The 15,075-nt window shown below is 38.1% G+C and overlaps 1 protein-coding gene across 8 annotated transcripts in view; it reads left to right on the forward strand.

Annotated features, from left to right (window-relative positions):
• cadm3 (cell adhesion molecule 3) overlaps positions 1-15,075 on the forward strand; it is a 142,063-nt gene that overhangs the window by 79,916 nt on the left and 47,072 nt on the right. For all 8 annotated transcript variants that reach the window (XM_008433970.2, XM_008433974.2, XM_008433975.2 and 5 more), the window contains exon 4: positions 6,499-6,651. In XM_008433970.2, coding sequence (XP_008432192.1) covers positions 6,499-6,651 — 153 coding nt within the window. The remainder of the gene's footprint in view (positions 1-6,498; positions 6,652-15,075) is intronic.

Raw genomic sequence — 15,075 nt, forward strand, 5'->3', positions numbered from 1 at the left:
TATGTTTTAGTTTATAAATCGTTAATATATTTATGCAAATGTGCATTGCATTGTATGTTTGCATGAATATCTGGTGGGTGCTGTGGCAAAGTTTCAGATCCAACCAAGACCAGCAGATAAACCCAACTCAGCAGCATTCCTCTGCCATATACCCCCACACACATGTCTTGTCCATAAATCCTGTTTATACACAAGCTCAGAAATTCATTACATCCCTTCACCATTGAAATAAAAGCTAAACATCAGAGCGCGACCTATTGGCAGACTATTTACCTTACCCGCATCAGACTAAACAGCACCAGCGCACGTGTGCAATTTTCAGGGGCCTCCCGATCGATATGCCCCCGTAACTAGATATGATATCGTTTTTGAAAATCCATCACACCTGTAGGTGCAAGCGCCACGCATCGTTTATAATGAAAAGAGAAAGAGACGGGGGGAAAGAAGAAAAAGAAGTGAAGGGGCCTAGGGTGTGAAAAGATTAGAAAAGTGTGCGATGTAAGGGAGGAAGATGAAGGAGAAGAAGTAGGAGGGGAAGAAAGAGGATGGAGACGAGGGGAGGAGAATTAAGGAGACTGATAGCTGAGCACAAGGTCCAGCGGGCGGAGATATGTGTGCGACTGTATGCCTCACAAACCCACCCAAAGTGGGGAGCTCATGAAGACTAATGTTATGACCTTGTGTGGCGATAAGGCATGAAGATAAAGTAGTGTTGGATAAAATAACTGAAAATATACCAAGAGGAACAAAGGTGTGTCTGTGAGTGCACAAGAGGGAGCAAACGACAGCCGAACAGACTCAGGAAGAGACCGAAGAAATATGAACAAACACAAATATGGCTCCAGACATCAAATGAACAGGAATGGGAGAAAGACGGATAGGAAGCAAAAGATTGCAGTGACAGATCAATCATGTGTCCCTGTGTTTCCTCACATTACCTCATATCTCTGATTTACAAATAATCAGCAGAGCCGATTATGGAAAGGGTTAAAGAAATAACCACTAATTTTCTTTTTGAAAAACAGTGTAACTGCTGTAATTAATCACATCATAAATTAAAATGAGTTCAATACGTTTTTATTCTAATGAATTTTGTATTTAGTGACATGATAATCCATATTATTTATGATTTTGGTTGTCGGGTTTTATTTTTGGACATTTATAATATGCTCCAGTGTTTAAGAGTCTTTTGCAAAATTAACGTTTATTGATCGCAGAGAGGGCAAACTTGTTTTATTACACCATTATCAATATACAATACTAATAGAAAACTGTCTCAAAACATATTATTGTTTATCAAGATGATTACTGGTACAATTTATCGTCCAGCAAAATGTGTTATTGTGACACTTGGTACTTGTTTTCTCTGTGTTACGAAAACATTCTGAAATGAATGAATAAATAGATAAATAATAACAAATACATTTATGGATGCGCCTCATCATCCAGAGAGAGATGTTCCATAATGATGTCTCCCTTAATTAGTCCTGAATACTTGTCTGTTTCATTCTTTTAACTCGTTTCAAATAAGAACACAAACAGCTGAACATGAAACGCGCAAGCCAAGCCTTTATCTGATGCACAATGTGCGACAGTTCCTGTTGAGATAAAAAACATTTACTGATAATGCTATATTTACAGGCTGAACATGTACAAACAGCTTTCATCCACTTCTCAGTAGGTCCAGCGTTGTTTGCAGCAGCAGCATTAAAACATCCAGCTCTGTTTAGGAATTAAAAAGCGTGAATGTTGGAGAAGTGGTCAGCATGTCGGCCTAAACCCAGAGAGATAACTCGGCTTAATTTACCACCATTAAAAACATTCAGCTCAGAGATTAAAAAGAAAACAGAAATGATTCTAACACTCATCTCTATATTAGTCTAGCAGAATGCAGTTTCATTCAACATTGAGTGGAAATCTTGGTTTCATTTCCTCACATGACATAAATTTCTTTATTTTTGTGAACTGTAAATTTCTGTCTCTTCTCTAAATCCGGTCTTAGACATCTGCTAAACATTTTTGGAAGTGAATTTGTTCCGTGTTGGTTGGGGAGGTGTTTCAACTTTCCTGGTCAAACTTATTGGCATTTCTGCTGTTAGTGCAACAGGAATGCTGTCTTACTTCCTCTTCCTTTCAGCTCAACCATTGGTTTTCTATTAGATCTTGATCATGAGACTGAGACAACTATGACAAAAGATTAAGTTTATATTTTTTTAACTATTTTTGTGCTGATTTGGTCATATGTGTTGTACAATTATCCTGCTGAAAAACTCGGTGACTTCAGTTTTCAGCCACCACCTTTTTTAAATTTAACATCTAGTATTTTGTCATGCCCCCCAAAAAAGCATCCCAGGGCCTTTAAAAGAGGAACCAGCCCTCAGCACCACAGATCCTCCACCATGTGGACAAGGGGCACAAAGTGATTTTACAAACTTTTCCACCTGGAGCGTTTGCTGCTGGGAAACTTGTTCCAGCCTTTTTGGATCAAAGCACAGTTCTTCAGTTACTTTTCCTGCAGCGTTTAGGAAACTCCTCACATTTACACTTGTAATTATATGACAGTAAAATACTTTTGGATTTTTTTAGCGTGTATATAGCATCCAGTAGTTTCTGCAAAAATCTTCATAACCCCAAAATGTCGCTCTGTGCTATATAGTTTTATAGTACAATAAGTTTTAGGGATGTTTAATTTTGAAGCTCTCGTAGCTTTCATCCGACTGTTAGCAAGATAAAGTTGGGCTCTCGTCCAGCTCAGTGGCTGATAGCTGAGGGAGCTGGACCTTTGTGTTGATACCGCTGGGAAACAGACAGACCTGGACGGAGAGGGGAGACAAGATGGAGGCCACTGATGATCTTTAGGCTGCACAGCAAAACCAGAAGCAACACAATTCCATGAGTTTTATGATATGTTGGCTGCTGAGGCCGGGAGTAAGAACCCAAACAATGACATCAGACTAATTAAATACATAAATGTTACAACGCATTAAATCTGGTCACTATGCACTTTCATAAAAGCGGGAAAAAAAATGTTACGTGGAATGGATCATGACTTTAAAAGAGGAAACCCTGAACATGAAGTCATGTATTAGAGGTTACACTGCAGGGAAATGTTTAAAAGTTTTCTGTGCTTTGCTGCGACAACGCTTATTGCATTCTGTCAGAAATAATCAGTTTATTCCTGAAAATCTAAGATTTATTTTAAGCGTCCTCTGAATTGCGTTTTTGGTTTTTGAAATTAGTTTTATGTCGGTTGAGATGAAGGCAGAAGTACGGCGAACTTTTATGCTGACATTGAGCTTTTTTTCTACAAAAATGAAAAAGAAAATATCGCAAAAGCCCAATTTATGACCTTTAATTGCATCCATCAAATATTCAATAAAGCCAGCTAACATGTTCACTCTGTTAAGTGCAAATCTTTGTTGATGCAACATGTTCTTGCGTGACAATATTCATGAGATGAACATGATTTGCTCTCTCAGGCTTTGTTTTCTAAGAGTTCTCGGTGCAATGGTGACGGAGAGCGAACTGTAAGCTTTGCTGATGCAGGAAGTCAGACAGGTAGAACATTCTCTGCAGATAGAGACAGGCAGGTGAGAAGACAGGAAGACAGGCGGCAATCACACGGCACAAACACAGCAGAGGTCAATGCTATCACGGAAACGAGCCGTTATTTCGTAGCATTTCATCATCATCATCATCTATCTCAGTCGTTTGTGCTCTTTCCCTCTTTCATGGCAGGATTTCTCATTGATGACAAAGCCATTTATGTCTTTCGTTTGTTCCCCCCGCTGCCACCACCCTTCCCTCGTGGTTTCTTCCTTATCCTCCTTGCTATTTATGTTTCCTCTGTTTGCTTTCGCACACTTTCTCTCGTCTCATTCTCAATTTGCATCGGTTTTTTTCCCAGTCTTTTTGTCTTCCGATGCCGCGTACCCGGCTTACATCTTTGCTATTTTTTGCCGCTCTCACCTCTTCTGCATCGCTCGTCCTCCTCTTTCTCTCTTACATCATTTTTCTGCTCTAAACACATCTGCCTCTGTGTTTCCACTCTTCATCACTATTATGTCATTCACTTTCGATTGAAATTCTGTGCACCCTTTAACTTACTTTCCTACTTTCCTTTTAACAGTTATCATTCTCACTAGATGCCAGGCTGGTATCTTCCCTCCTTCTTCATTTCCACTCCCTCCATACGTTTTTACCTCCTTCCTTCAAATCTCATCCTAATTTCCATTTCCCATATTCTTAATCCTTCCTTCCTGCTACTGCTTTTCATCCTGTGGTTTTACATCATCCTTCCTACCTTAGCTGAGTTCTATTTCCTTCTCATCTGCCAGGCCCCGCTTTTGCAATATTTGAAACCTCATGTTTCCGTGTGTAATTTTCTTCTTCTCTTGCTCCTTTATTTCACCAATTTCTTCACTATTTTTCTTCTTTTTTTGCTCATGTTTTCATCATTATTAGAAGGATCTAGTATTGGTGTAACATAATCTCAAGATTGTATTTTCTAATTATTTATTTATTTTAATGTATTTATTTATGACGATATGTGATATGTTCCAAAGAGATTTTTTAAAACGTTCTCCTTTTGAGCCAAATTTTCCAAACGTTTTTTGTGCATCTGTATCCGAGTTATGATTTAAACTCCCTATTAGGGAAGCTTTCCTCTAATTGTTTTAGATTCAAAACCTATGCAGTTGTCCAAATTTAAAAATGTGCCATACTCATTTTTTCCAGTTCATTATGCTTTTATTTTTGCTGTCTTGGCTTCCATATCTTTTACAACATTGATAATGACATCCCACCAATTCATTCCATTTTCCACCAAGCTGCTGAACTGTACAGACTTTACCAAAAAACATAAAAATGAAAATAAAACATCTTTTCCTAATACTGTACTTGTAGCATTTTTGTTTTGAGCTCTGTCACAACCAAACATGACTTTTAATGATCTGAATGCACAAAGCACATGACTGATAGGTGTTTCTGTGTTTTATTTTCTTGAGCTGGGCAGTAAAACGTCTCCTTAAAAGGTCATGGTAACCCAGCAGACTGGCGTTGATGTTAATGAAGCAGATTGACAGCGGGCCGTAACAGTCTGCACTTTAAACAATCTGGCAGCCGCACAATAACATCTGTCGCTAAAATGAAACATGTATTAGTGCTCTATTCAGGAGAATCCCACATCTGTTTTATCCTCAACCATTTTTTTTTTTTTTTTTGCTTTGAAGCTGCTGTCACGCTCTTTCTTTATGTACAGCAGAGTATCTGGAAACGTGAATCTAAACTTGAAGAGCATTTAGTAAAACATGACATGTCACATCTATGAAGTATCTGTGTTACCTACTGTCTGACGCCCCAGATCACCGTGTTTTACACCATCAGGACAGGAAAAATAGAGAGACGGCAGTTCAGTGGACTGTTGTGGTCAGATAATTATCAAGGAGTAGCAATCAGCGTCGCAAAGTAAGTTCATCTTCGTGAGTGCAGACAGAGTGTCTGCAAAGCAGATAGTGTCATCACTGAATCATTACATTGACATTTGAGAAGCACTTCAGTGGATTCAGTAGCAGTGACATATTTACGGCGTTTCAGGGTGGTGACATTTACAAAATAAATGTGTGACACCCCGCTTGGGTGAGACTGTGTATGCTACAGTTCAACAAAGGTCAAAACTTAAACTTTCAAAGTAAATGCAAAATAAAACCTACAGCAGGCTTGAGACCCAGAGAGAGCTAGATTAGCTTGTAAGTAATTCTCTAAATGTCTTCATTGAGTTGCTTATGGAAAACACCAGTTGAGTTCATTTGTTTAATTGTGGCTGCTGGACTTGGGGGTTGAGCAACAAAATGCAGGTACAGAAAATTGATTCATTTCTGTTTAACTTGTCAGCAATAAAACAAGATGAGTTATGTTTGTTTATTTCTTCTTGAACAAGAATTTACTTTGAACTGATTAAAAAAATAACAGTAAAATAAATCTGAACCAATTCTGACATGGCCATGTACCTCCAGTCTCTAAAGCTTTAAATTCAGGTCTTGTTTAGTCATCTCTGCTTAATAAATTTCCAATCGACCTCTCAGGTCTTGTAAACAGAATCTGTTAGTTGTTCTTTGCTGAAATGGGGGGACGGAGAGTTTGCTGACTTCAGGTGAAGGCTGCAGAATGCTCTGTCCTCTGGGAGTCAGGTCAGCAAACTCTCTCGGGTGTTTAAAAGAGCTACAAGGCTCACTGTTCTGCTTCACATCGTGTTTCTTTTTAAAAGGTTGTTCAGTCTCTTAACTGTTTTGGTTGCTTTTGAACTCTTCTCAGCCCATGTAATGAAATATGCTGCTTTATACAAGTAAATAAAACAACAACAAAAAACAGATTCATTTGACATTTTGGGAGAAAATCCCATCCAACAAAAGAAATGCTCACATAACAGCTCTTAAATCTTCCTTAGCAATTCATAAGGCGCATTTCTAATTATTGACCTCTTGCTCTCCTCATCCTCAGCCCTGAGAGATAACCGCATCCAGCTGCACCGCTCGACTCCCACGGAGCTTTCCATCAACATCTCCGACGTGCAGCTGTCTGACGAGGGCGAGTACACCTGCTCCATCTTCACCATGCCGGTGCGCACGGCCCGGGCCACCGTCACCGTTCTAGGTGGGTCACGCAAACTCCACAGCAGCACGGCTTTCGCCGCGCCGCACACCGACAGACGAACTGTCATCTCGATTTGGACGTAGTAACGTTTTTGCTGTGTGTCAGGCATATTTTAACATCAACTCAAGCAGAAAGAAAAATGAAAGGTATGTGTGTCTATGTGTCTCATAAAAACGCTTTCAGATTTAAGTAGGATTTTTGGTCAAAGACAGCCTTTTCTTCTTTCTGCCTTTTGGTAGAACTCGTAGCTGTCAGTCTGCTGTCCGTCTTGGTAATTCCTCCCTGGGAAGTTTATATTAAGGTGTCTTCCTTTCTCCTATTTGCCTTGCCTAGATCCCAAGATGAGGTATTCTGAAAATGCTGCTTTGTTCCCTTTGCAGTGTGACAGTCCTGCTTGCCTTGTCAGTCATCAATCTCCTTTGAGACTGACTAACATTTGTACAAACCAGCTTGACGGTAGTCTGCGTTAATTTCTCCCGTACGCCTGTTGGAATTTTGACAAATTTAAATGTGCGACTCGAGGCTTTTGGCACGTTTTATTTTTCATTTTCTCCATGGGGTTCCTGTTGTTCCTGACGATTTCATGAAGAAATAATTACTTTTGTCGGCCTGCAGGGTGAAACTAAAGGCTGATCAGGTTGCAGAAGTTTATCACGACCTGTCTAACTGCCTCGAAATGCCCTTGATGCGCCGCTGGGATATTTATCCCACTGAGCTTCAGATCCACGTTCAGTTTGACCCTGCTTTGTTTTTGCAACTTGTAAAAAAACAGCACACAGCCATTAGGCAAAGTGTTGATATTTTAGCCGTTTAGTGGTGAGTTTTTATAAAATTAGAAGACCAATTCTTGACATCGCAGCAGTTAGGCAGGAAATATCTTAAAGTCTAAGTCTGTGCTAAAACACTGAAGCCCACGTGATGCAACCTGAGTTTCATTAGACTCGGGTAATTGGAGTTTTTATAAAACCGCTTTCAGTGACGTATTAGATGAACCAAAAACTTGTCTTAGGAAGCACAACTTTTGCTGGCGGACCTGCATCGTCTCAGAGCTCCACCTCCGTCCAGTTTGATGCTGATCCTTGTTTATGTTGTTAACCTCTGAACAAGGCTGCGACCTCACATAACTCTCTGGTGAAGATAAAGCAGCTCCACTCATCCTCAGTGAGACGAATGTTATTACCTATTTGTGATGCGTCCCTGTAGCAGGCAGTAAATTGTGGTCGCCATGGCAGTAGAGAACTTGCCTGCTCATTGGACGTTGCACTAATTGCCCTCACCCCTCTACAAATAGTCTTTATCGTATTGATTTTGATTTGTAAAGTTGTTGTTGTTACTCAGCACTGGGTTTCATTTTATTGTTTTGTTGAGAACAATGCAACAGTTAATGGCTTTAAAGTACAACCACAATGGAGACTTGCAGTTGGAAAGCAAAACTCAACTGCTCTGGTATTCCAGAGAAGCTGCGGTGGGCTTGTTTACAGTCAACAGCACATACTAATATCTCAAACCACCATTGGCTAATTTCGCTCTTCACTCATTTGTTTTTGACTAATATATATTTTGCCCACAAGTATCAGTTTATCTGTTTGGGAATTGATAAACAACAAAGCCTAACATGTAATTCAATTCAAGAGTACAAATATTTTAGAGGTTTTGTAGAGTATAATCAGGGCAAAATGTCTGTTGAACACGGATGACTTTTCATAAACAGAGAAATGGGTACCATACGAGCAAAAATTGCAAAAGTACAAAATGATGGAGTGACAAAATGACTAGCAGTTGTTTCTGCATGTTAGAAAACTGACAGTAGCCACAGGAGTCCTGTTCAGTCAGAAATCATAAACATGATTTTCAGAAAACTGAAAACTGAAAACCTTCCTTTCAGACCGCCACTGTGGGGAACAGAAACTACTGAACACATTTATGTTTTTATATCTCTAATGCTCCAATCGACATCAAATTTATAAGCAAGTCTCAGTAATAACCCAATTCAACCACAAATACAAATAAATCAACACAAATTATTTCATAAATTAAGTTGCATAATTAAGATGAATGAGTGATAAAATGAGTAAATGAATATAAATTCAGAAAATATGAAACCTGTCAGTAGTTAGAAAGCAGTCCTTCCTGTAAGGGCAAATTATTATTAGCCAGTTTAATCCTGATGGCTATGAAAAAGATTTCCACTACAAAGGTTTTCCATAATGAGCATGAAATAATGTGTAAACGCAAATAGTTCCTAAAAAGTTTGCAGCCTTATGATTAAACTTATTCTTTGTCATCCGTCTTTGTTGTAGTTATTTCTGGGTTTATTTGTGTAAATTTCTTCATATGTGTGGATTTCCTGGCTTTTTACTAACAGCCTGTGCAAATTTCATGTCAATACTTTTAAATTTAATGGAGGATTCTTTGTGTTCGCTAAACTTTACATCAACTTCTGTTTCAACAAGAAGAATGTTTAAAACTCCAAGTTTATTTGAGAAAAATACAAGTTTCATCTGTGTTTTCTGCTCTACAGCCAAGAAGTTCTTGGACGACAACCAGAGCTGCCAAAGATTTCTGCCTCATTTTTTATTTTTTTTTGGAAACGAGATGCTAGAATTAAAATGCTAAGGGTGGAGCGGGATGGCTTACGTTTGCACGGCTGCTCTGTTGCTTGAAAAAATCTGAAGGGCTCGTTCTCAAATTTAGCGTTATTGGTTCGGGGTCGGCGGAAGCATCCTCGAACATTCACTTATTCAGATCGCTTGGCGGTGATGCAGGGTTTAATGAAGGAATTAAACGTAGTTGCCCTGGACAGCATTGGGAGCAGCAGCCAAAAGAAATGTTAAGTTGCTATTTTGTAAGAAGGATGAAGAGTGAAGCCTGGTTTGCTTCAGCTCTTTTAAATTAGCATGAGAAACTCTCCTTTCTGTTTCATTTCATATTCCTGTAATTGTGACTCAAGCATTTTTTTTTTCTTAATTCACTGTAGTTGACAGCTGTGACACTGTATTCTGCGTTTCCTAAATATTTCATGACCCCCGAGAGAGAGCCGCCCCATTAAAAATGTATACTAAAATGTTGAAAACACACGAATCTCCACGGGAAAATTGAGCAGAGATGTGGAGGGTTTTGGCAGAGCTTTGTTTGTTTGTGTGTATTTTCACCTTGTTTTGACGTGAATGATTTGACTCCTGCACACACAATTACACATCCGGACACAACTGCTGAGTACGGCCAGTTTAAAGGACTGTGTCGGTGCGCTCAAAATCTGTGTCATGCCTGTGCTTTGTCCTGAGAATAATTCATAGGGGCTTTATTTTCTTTCTCCGAATAAAGGGGAAGAATCTCAACACGACTTTTCTGGCCAGTTCTATGCGTGCAGTATTATTCCCTCATTAATATTCAATGCTACTTTTCTGCAAGGGAGCTTCCGCACACAGTGCACTACATCAAATGGTGGTACATTAAAAATTGACCACGTTTGTATTTTTTTGATGTACACCTCAGTTATTTCGTTGCACTTTTTAGTGCTGCTTGTGGGCATCTCTGCAGTGCTGAGGAGCTAATATCAAAGAAGCATCCTGATGAACAACAATGCTACCAACGGATACATTAAATTCAATTATGGCCCCCATAACGAGTGAATTATATTTAGCCAAGTCATGCAGCATCACCGACCACTTGATCGCATCATGCAGTCCTCTGCAAACATTGCATACCGCCTTTTCTTCCTTTATTTACATTTTCAAATGTAAACTGTGTATTTATTACAGTTTGGTTTAAAAGAGTGAGCTAAAACAGGTCGGATGTAATGTAACACATTGACAGATACATTTCTGCACATGATGCATCTGGATGCTGACTGCCACAGGGTGGAGTCTGCTGAAAAAACGCATCAGTCCAGTGGAAACTGAAGCAGACCTGCCTGTTGGTCTTTAACGGGTGTTCAGGTTTGGTCACAGAGCTGAACGTAAAAGATTTGAACTTAAGTTATTAGATAAGTAGCACGTTTGTTTTTAAGTACGTTAACTTACACCAGTCATTTGTTGTGGAAAAAAATTTAATATAACTACAGAGAACCTGAAAAAGTTATTCTTGCTGCATTTCACTCACTGTCTGTGCTTTTCTTTTCTTCAACCTCGCAGTGACAGCAGGTTGTACTGTGTGTGCATTTCTTTTGGAAAAAAGAAACAATGCACCACAAAACTGTCTGAGAAATCATACAGAGGAATCCATCATCCTTCAGCTGATCTGCTCTCTGCAAAATGTTTTCGCTTTTGGTTTTGTCAGAATCTCTGTTGATCCTAAAATATAATTTTCTGTCTGACAAATTGTCATTTCAGCATTTTTCACTGGTGCTAGCAAAGAAAATACTAACAATACTAACACGTAATTTTTTGCAACTAGCTGTTCATAACAAATTGACCTACGAAACTATGAAATCTTAATTGTGCAAATTTTTATGGTTGAAAAAAAAGAAATAATTGAAACTTATTAATTTAATATATTACATAAATCTTGGCAAAGTAAAATAAATCTGCCACTCAAATGACTGAAACTCAGTTCCGTTAATCATCTACATCTGGAAAACCAACTCAATGTTTTTATTTCTTGTAGCAGTTGCCTTAAAGTACTTTGTGATGTCATCAATGACAAGTAGTACATAAGAAAGTTACTTTTGTGGTAAAAATTTTCAATCTAAGCAAAAAAGGAAGAAACTTGCTTTAAAACACCAAATTAATATTTTAGCTTAAGCGTTGCTATATTTTTGTAATAATTAATTTATTTTATTGTTTGAATTTACGAATTCAAAATATACAATATATGCGTACAATGTTGAAAAACTATAGATATTGATTAACTTAATTGCCCTGCCTTTATTTGCAAACAAGATTGTGATTTACATTTTAGTGTTCTATAAAAAATTCCATCTATCTGCACGTTCATCCATAGATTCACTCATTCATCCATTCATTCATTCATTCATTCATTCATTCATTCATTCATTCATTCATTCATTCATTCATTCATTCATCCATTCATTCACTCATTCATCCATCCATCCATTCACTCATTCATCCGTTCATTAGACAGATACACGTGATCTTGTCAGCTACAAGGCTCTTTGTCGCTCCTCTTGTCATCCGTTCTTGCTTTGCTCTCACATTCATCCTCTTCTTCCTGCCTGTCCAAATCTTTCAACTATATTTCTTTTTATGACTATATATAAATATGTATATATCTCCATCGCTCTCTTTCCAGTCTTAATGCACAAGATGGCAGTTTGCAAGTAGATGGCAGACGAATGTTCATTATTTAAAAAGCAGAATGACAGTAAACTCTGCCAGCACTTGGAGAAAGTGCTGCCTACAGTGACTCCAGATGGAGTTGAGAAAGTTTTCTTCCCATCCCCTCAACTGTAATGGCGGTGATGAAGAGGCCTAGAATACTAGAATATTTGGCAGACAAGATGTGTGGATTACTTTTGCTGCCTTTATTGTTTTCGCTTTGACTCGTGCTTCAAGTTAAGATAGTAATTAAGCAAGAATGTGTCGAGTTTTATTGCGTTTGGAAAAAACATCGCTGGGAAAGAAAAAATGCATCATGAAATTTTGGTTTGGCTGGAAGAGTTTTGATGTTTCCCTTGGCCTCTGGCTTTTGTTTGACCTCTTTGTCCATCTTAGTTTGGAACGTCATGGAAGTTTGCTCTGCCTTAGATTATTTTTTTCTTGATTTTCAATTTTTTTTTCAAATAAAATTATGAAAAATGCATTGTAAATATGTATTTAGCCACTTTTACACTGATACAAATAGATCCCGGTGGAGCTAACTGCCTTCAGAAGAAACATAATTAGTCATTAGAGTGTGACTCTGCACAACATACTCAATACCCTAAACCCCATTCTGAAACATGGTGGTTGCAGCATCATGCTGTGGGGAAAAGTGTCTTTCATGTTTGTTTGTTTTTAAACCTTATTTCAATTTYTCTTCACTGAACTATTATTCCCCACTTTGCAATTTGCCATATCACAAATATCCTGATGTGATCAGTTGAAGCCTGTGAATGTAACTTCATAAATTTTAGCAAGGTAAATCCCACCGTCGCGTTTTAAGTAGATCTCAATTTTGATGATGATTTGAGCCAACCTGGATTACCAACACATTGCTGTGTATTGGCTCGATTTGAATTGCAGAAATAGCATTTTAAAGAGATGACGGTATTATTCCTCTCGTAGAATTAATTGCGTTGCTGTGAACATCTCAGCGGACCGTCGTCTGCCATTTGGGGGCTTCTCTCCAAATATTAGACTACATAATATGAGAGCCACCAGTATTGTGGGATTGTTGAGTTAATGAAGGATTTTTTTTGTCAATCATTTCCTTTTGGGAGCTTCTTTAAGCTTTTGTCATGTGTTCAAGTCTTGGAAATAATAATGTGGTTAGCATTTCAAATTTGTCACAAGAGTGAAAGACTCTGGGGCGACTGACCTCTTTTACTTCATGAATAAAGAAAAAAGGTTAAGCAGAGAAAGAGTGTATTCTTATTGTTATTGTAAAATTTCCATGTAAAATGTGTTTCGAAGTGGATTTTGCAGATTGTTACAAGATGGGCTGAATCATCACGATTAAACCAAGTCATGTCATATTCCCAGTCTAAAGTCTGCTTTACAAATGGAAACACATCAATATAAAATGTTCAGCTCCGAACTTGACTGGATTGTAGTCAACACTGACAGGCCAACTCTGAGGTCCTGCAGAGTTGGACTCATTTATTTATTTCATTCAGTGTTGAAGCCAGTTATAGTTGTTACTAGATACGTCTGTTAGCAAACTGTAGAAAAGCTTTCTAATATAAGAAGCTGTTATTTATGCCATCGTCGCTAAAATATTTGACAGTTTAATTATCTGCAGTGTTTTCTTGACGTTGCACTGCGGCCCAGCAGCTCCACAGTTCATATTTATCATTGAACACAAAGTCTGTCTCAGTTCAGCTTGGAAAAATGTGGAATGAGAATGCTAATTTTACAAAACATGTGTTTTCACTCTTTAGCTGGTTACCAGCTAAAGAGCCATCAGTCAGGTAGCCAGGTAGGAATGGGATGCACATTTTGTGGATTTAAAACCGTAACTTTTTGAAACTTTGGTGTTCTTTGATTTTGTAAATCTCCCACTTATTTCCATGCTGGCTGACTGTTCTCAACACATTTTCATTCTAACTGGGGCTCAAACTCAGAACTCCTGGAGGCTGTTTTTAGTTGAGGAACTTGAGCCAGCATAGAGCTACAACTTACATGGTGGTCAATTACATCTGCAACCTGCCAGAGTGCATTTATGCACCAACAGCAAATGTTTCTTTTAGATTTGTTTCTTCACTATTTCATTGTTTAGTTTTCTTTTCAGACATTCGGAGAACAGATCTTTGTGTCTTCTTACAGAAAAACACCAGTGTTAAGCTGTCACACTGTATTTTATCTCACCATGTATGTCGGCATACCTTATATGTATTATGTGGGTCTAAATGTGAATAAATCAAGCATGTTTTGTGAAAGCTTAAGTCCTTTCAGTGAAACGTTGATGCTGTAAAGAAAGAAAGAGTGCGTGAAAAAAGATTGCACTCTTTTTTCTGGTAAGGGCTTTAAAAAGGAGTCAAGAGAATTTAAAATCAGCCTTTCTACTACATAGAAAACGGTCTACAAGTGGAAAACATTCGAAATAACCATCAACATGCAGAAGTCTGGCTTTTCAGACAAGTTTATCCCGAAAGCAGACCACAGCATGCTGAAAGAAGTCTCCAAAAGCCAGAAGTGGAATGATGGCACCTAAAGAAGGTTTTAACACTCTTCATATGAAAATGTTGGCTGTAAAACCAGAAGTAAACTGCACAAGTTTAACTTTCATGGGACATTTGCAAGAAGGAAACCTTAAGATGTAGTAAAGTTTGCCACAGGAATCGTAAAGGCAGGAAATGAGTTTCTGGAAAAAAAATATACTTTCTATAAACCTGAACATGTTTGGCATAAAACAAATGCAACATTCCAAGAAAACTTACTAATTCAGTTATTTATTTTTAATAAATAACACAATTTTTTATGAGATGTCTTTTTTTCTCTGCATAACTGTATACTACAGTATGAAATGCAAAGATATTCAGTGCTGCAACCCAGATAGGCTGTTGTGCAATAAGCCTTTCAAAGAATACACATAAACAAAGACACAATAAGTTGTCAAACTTTTTTAAAAAAGTTGTCTCAAGGTTTCCTGACCAAATGCCATCTCTTTAGATGTTTGCTTGTTCGGATGCTGAACATGTTCAACCTTGCGTCTCAGGAATAAAAGCAGCCTCTGTTATAGTGCATTAAATGTTGATGGAACAAGTGCAATTTTAATCAGGAGAGTCTGGTTGACTCTTGACTGTAAGGCCTGCTTTATTGATCT

This window comes from Poecilia reticulata, linkage group LG17 (genome assembly GCF_000633615.1).
Source record: "Poecilia reticulata strain Guanapo linkage group LG17, Guppy_female_1.0+MT, whole genome shotgun sequence".
In the NCBI taxonomy this organism is placed as follows: domain Eukaryota; kingdom Metazoa; phylum Chordata; class Actinopteri; order Cyprinodontiformes; family Poeciliidae; genus Poecilia; species Poecilia reticulata.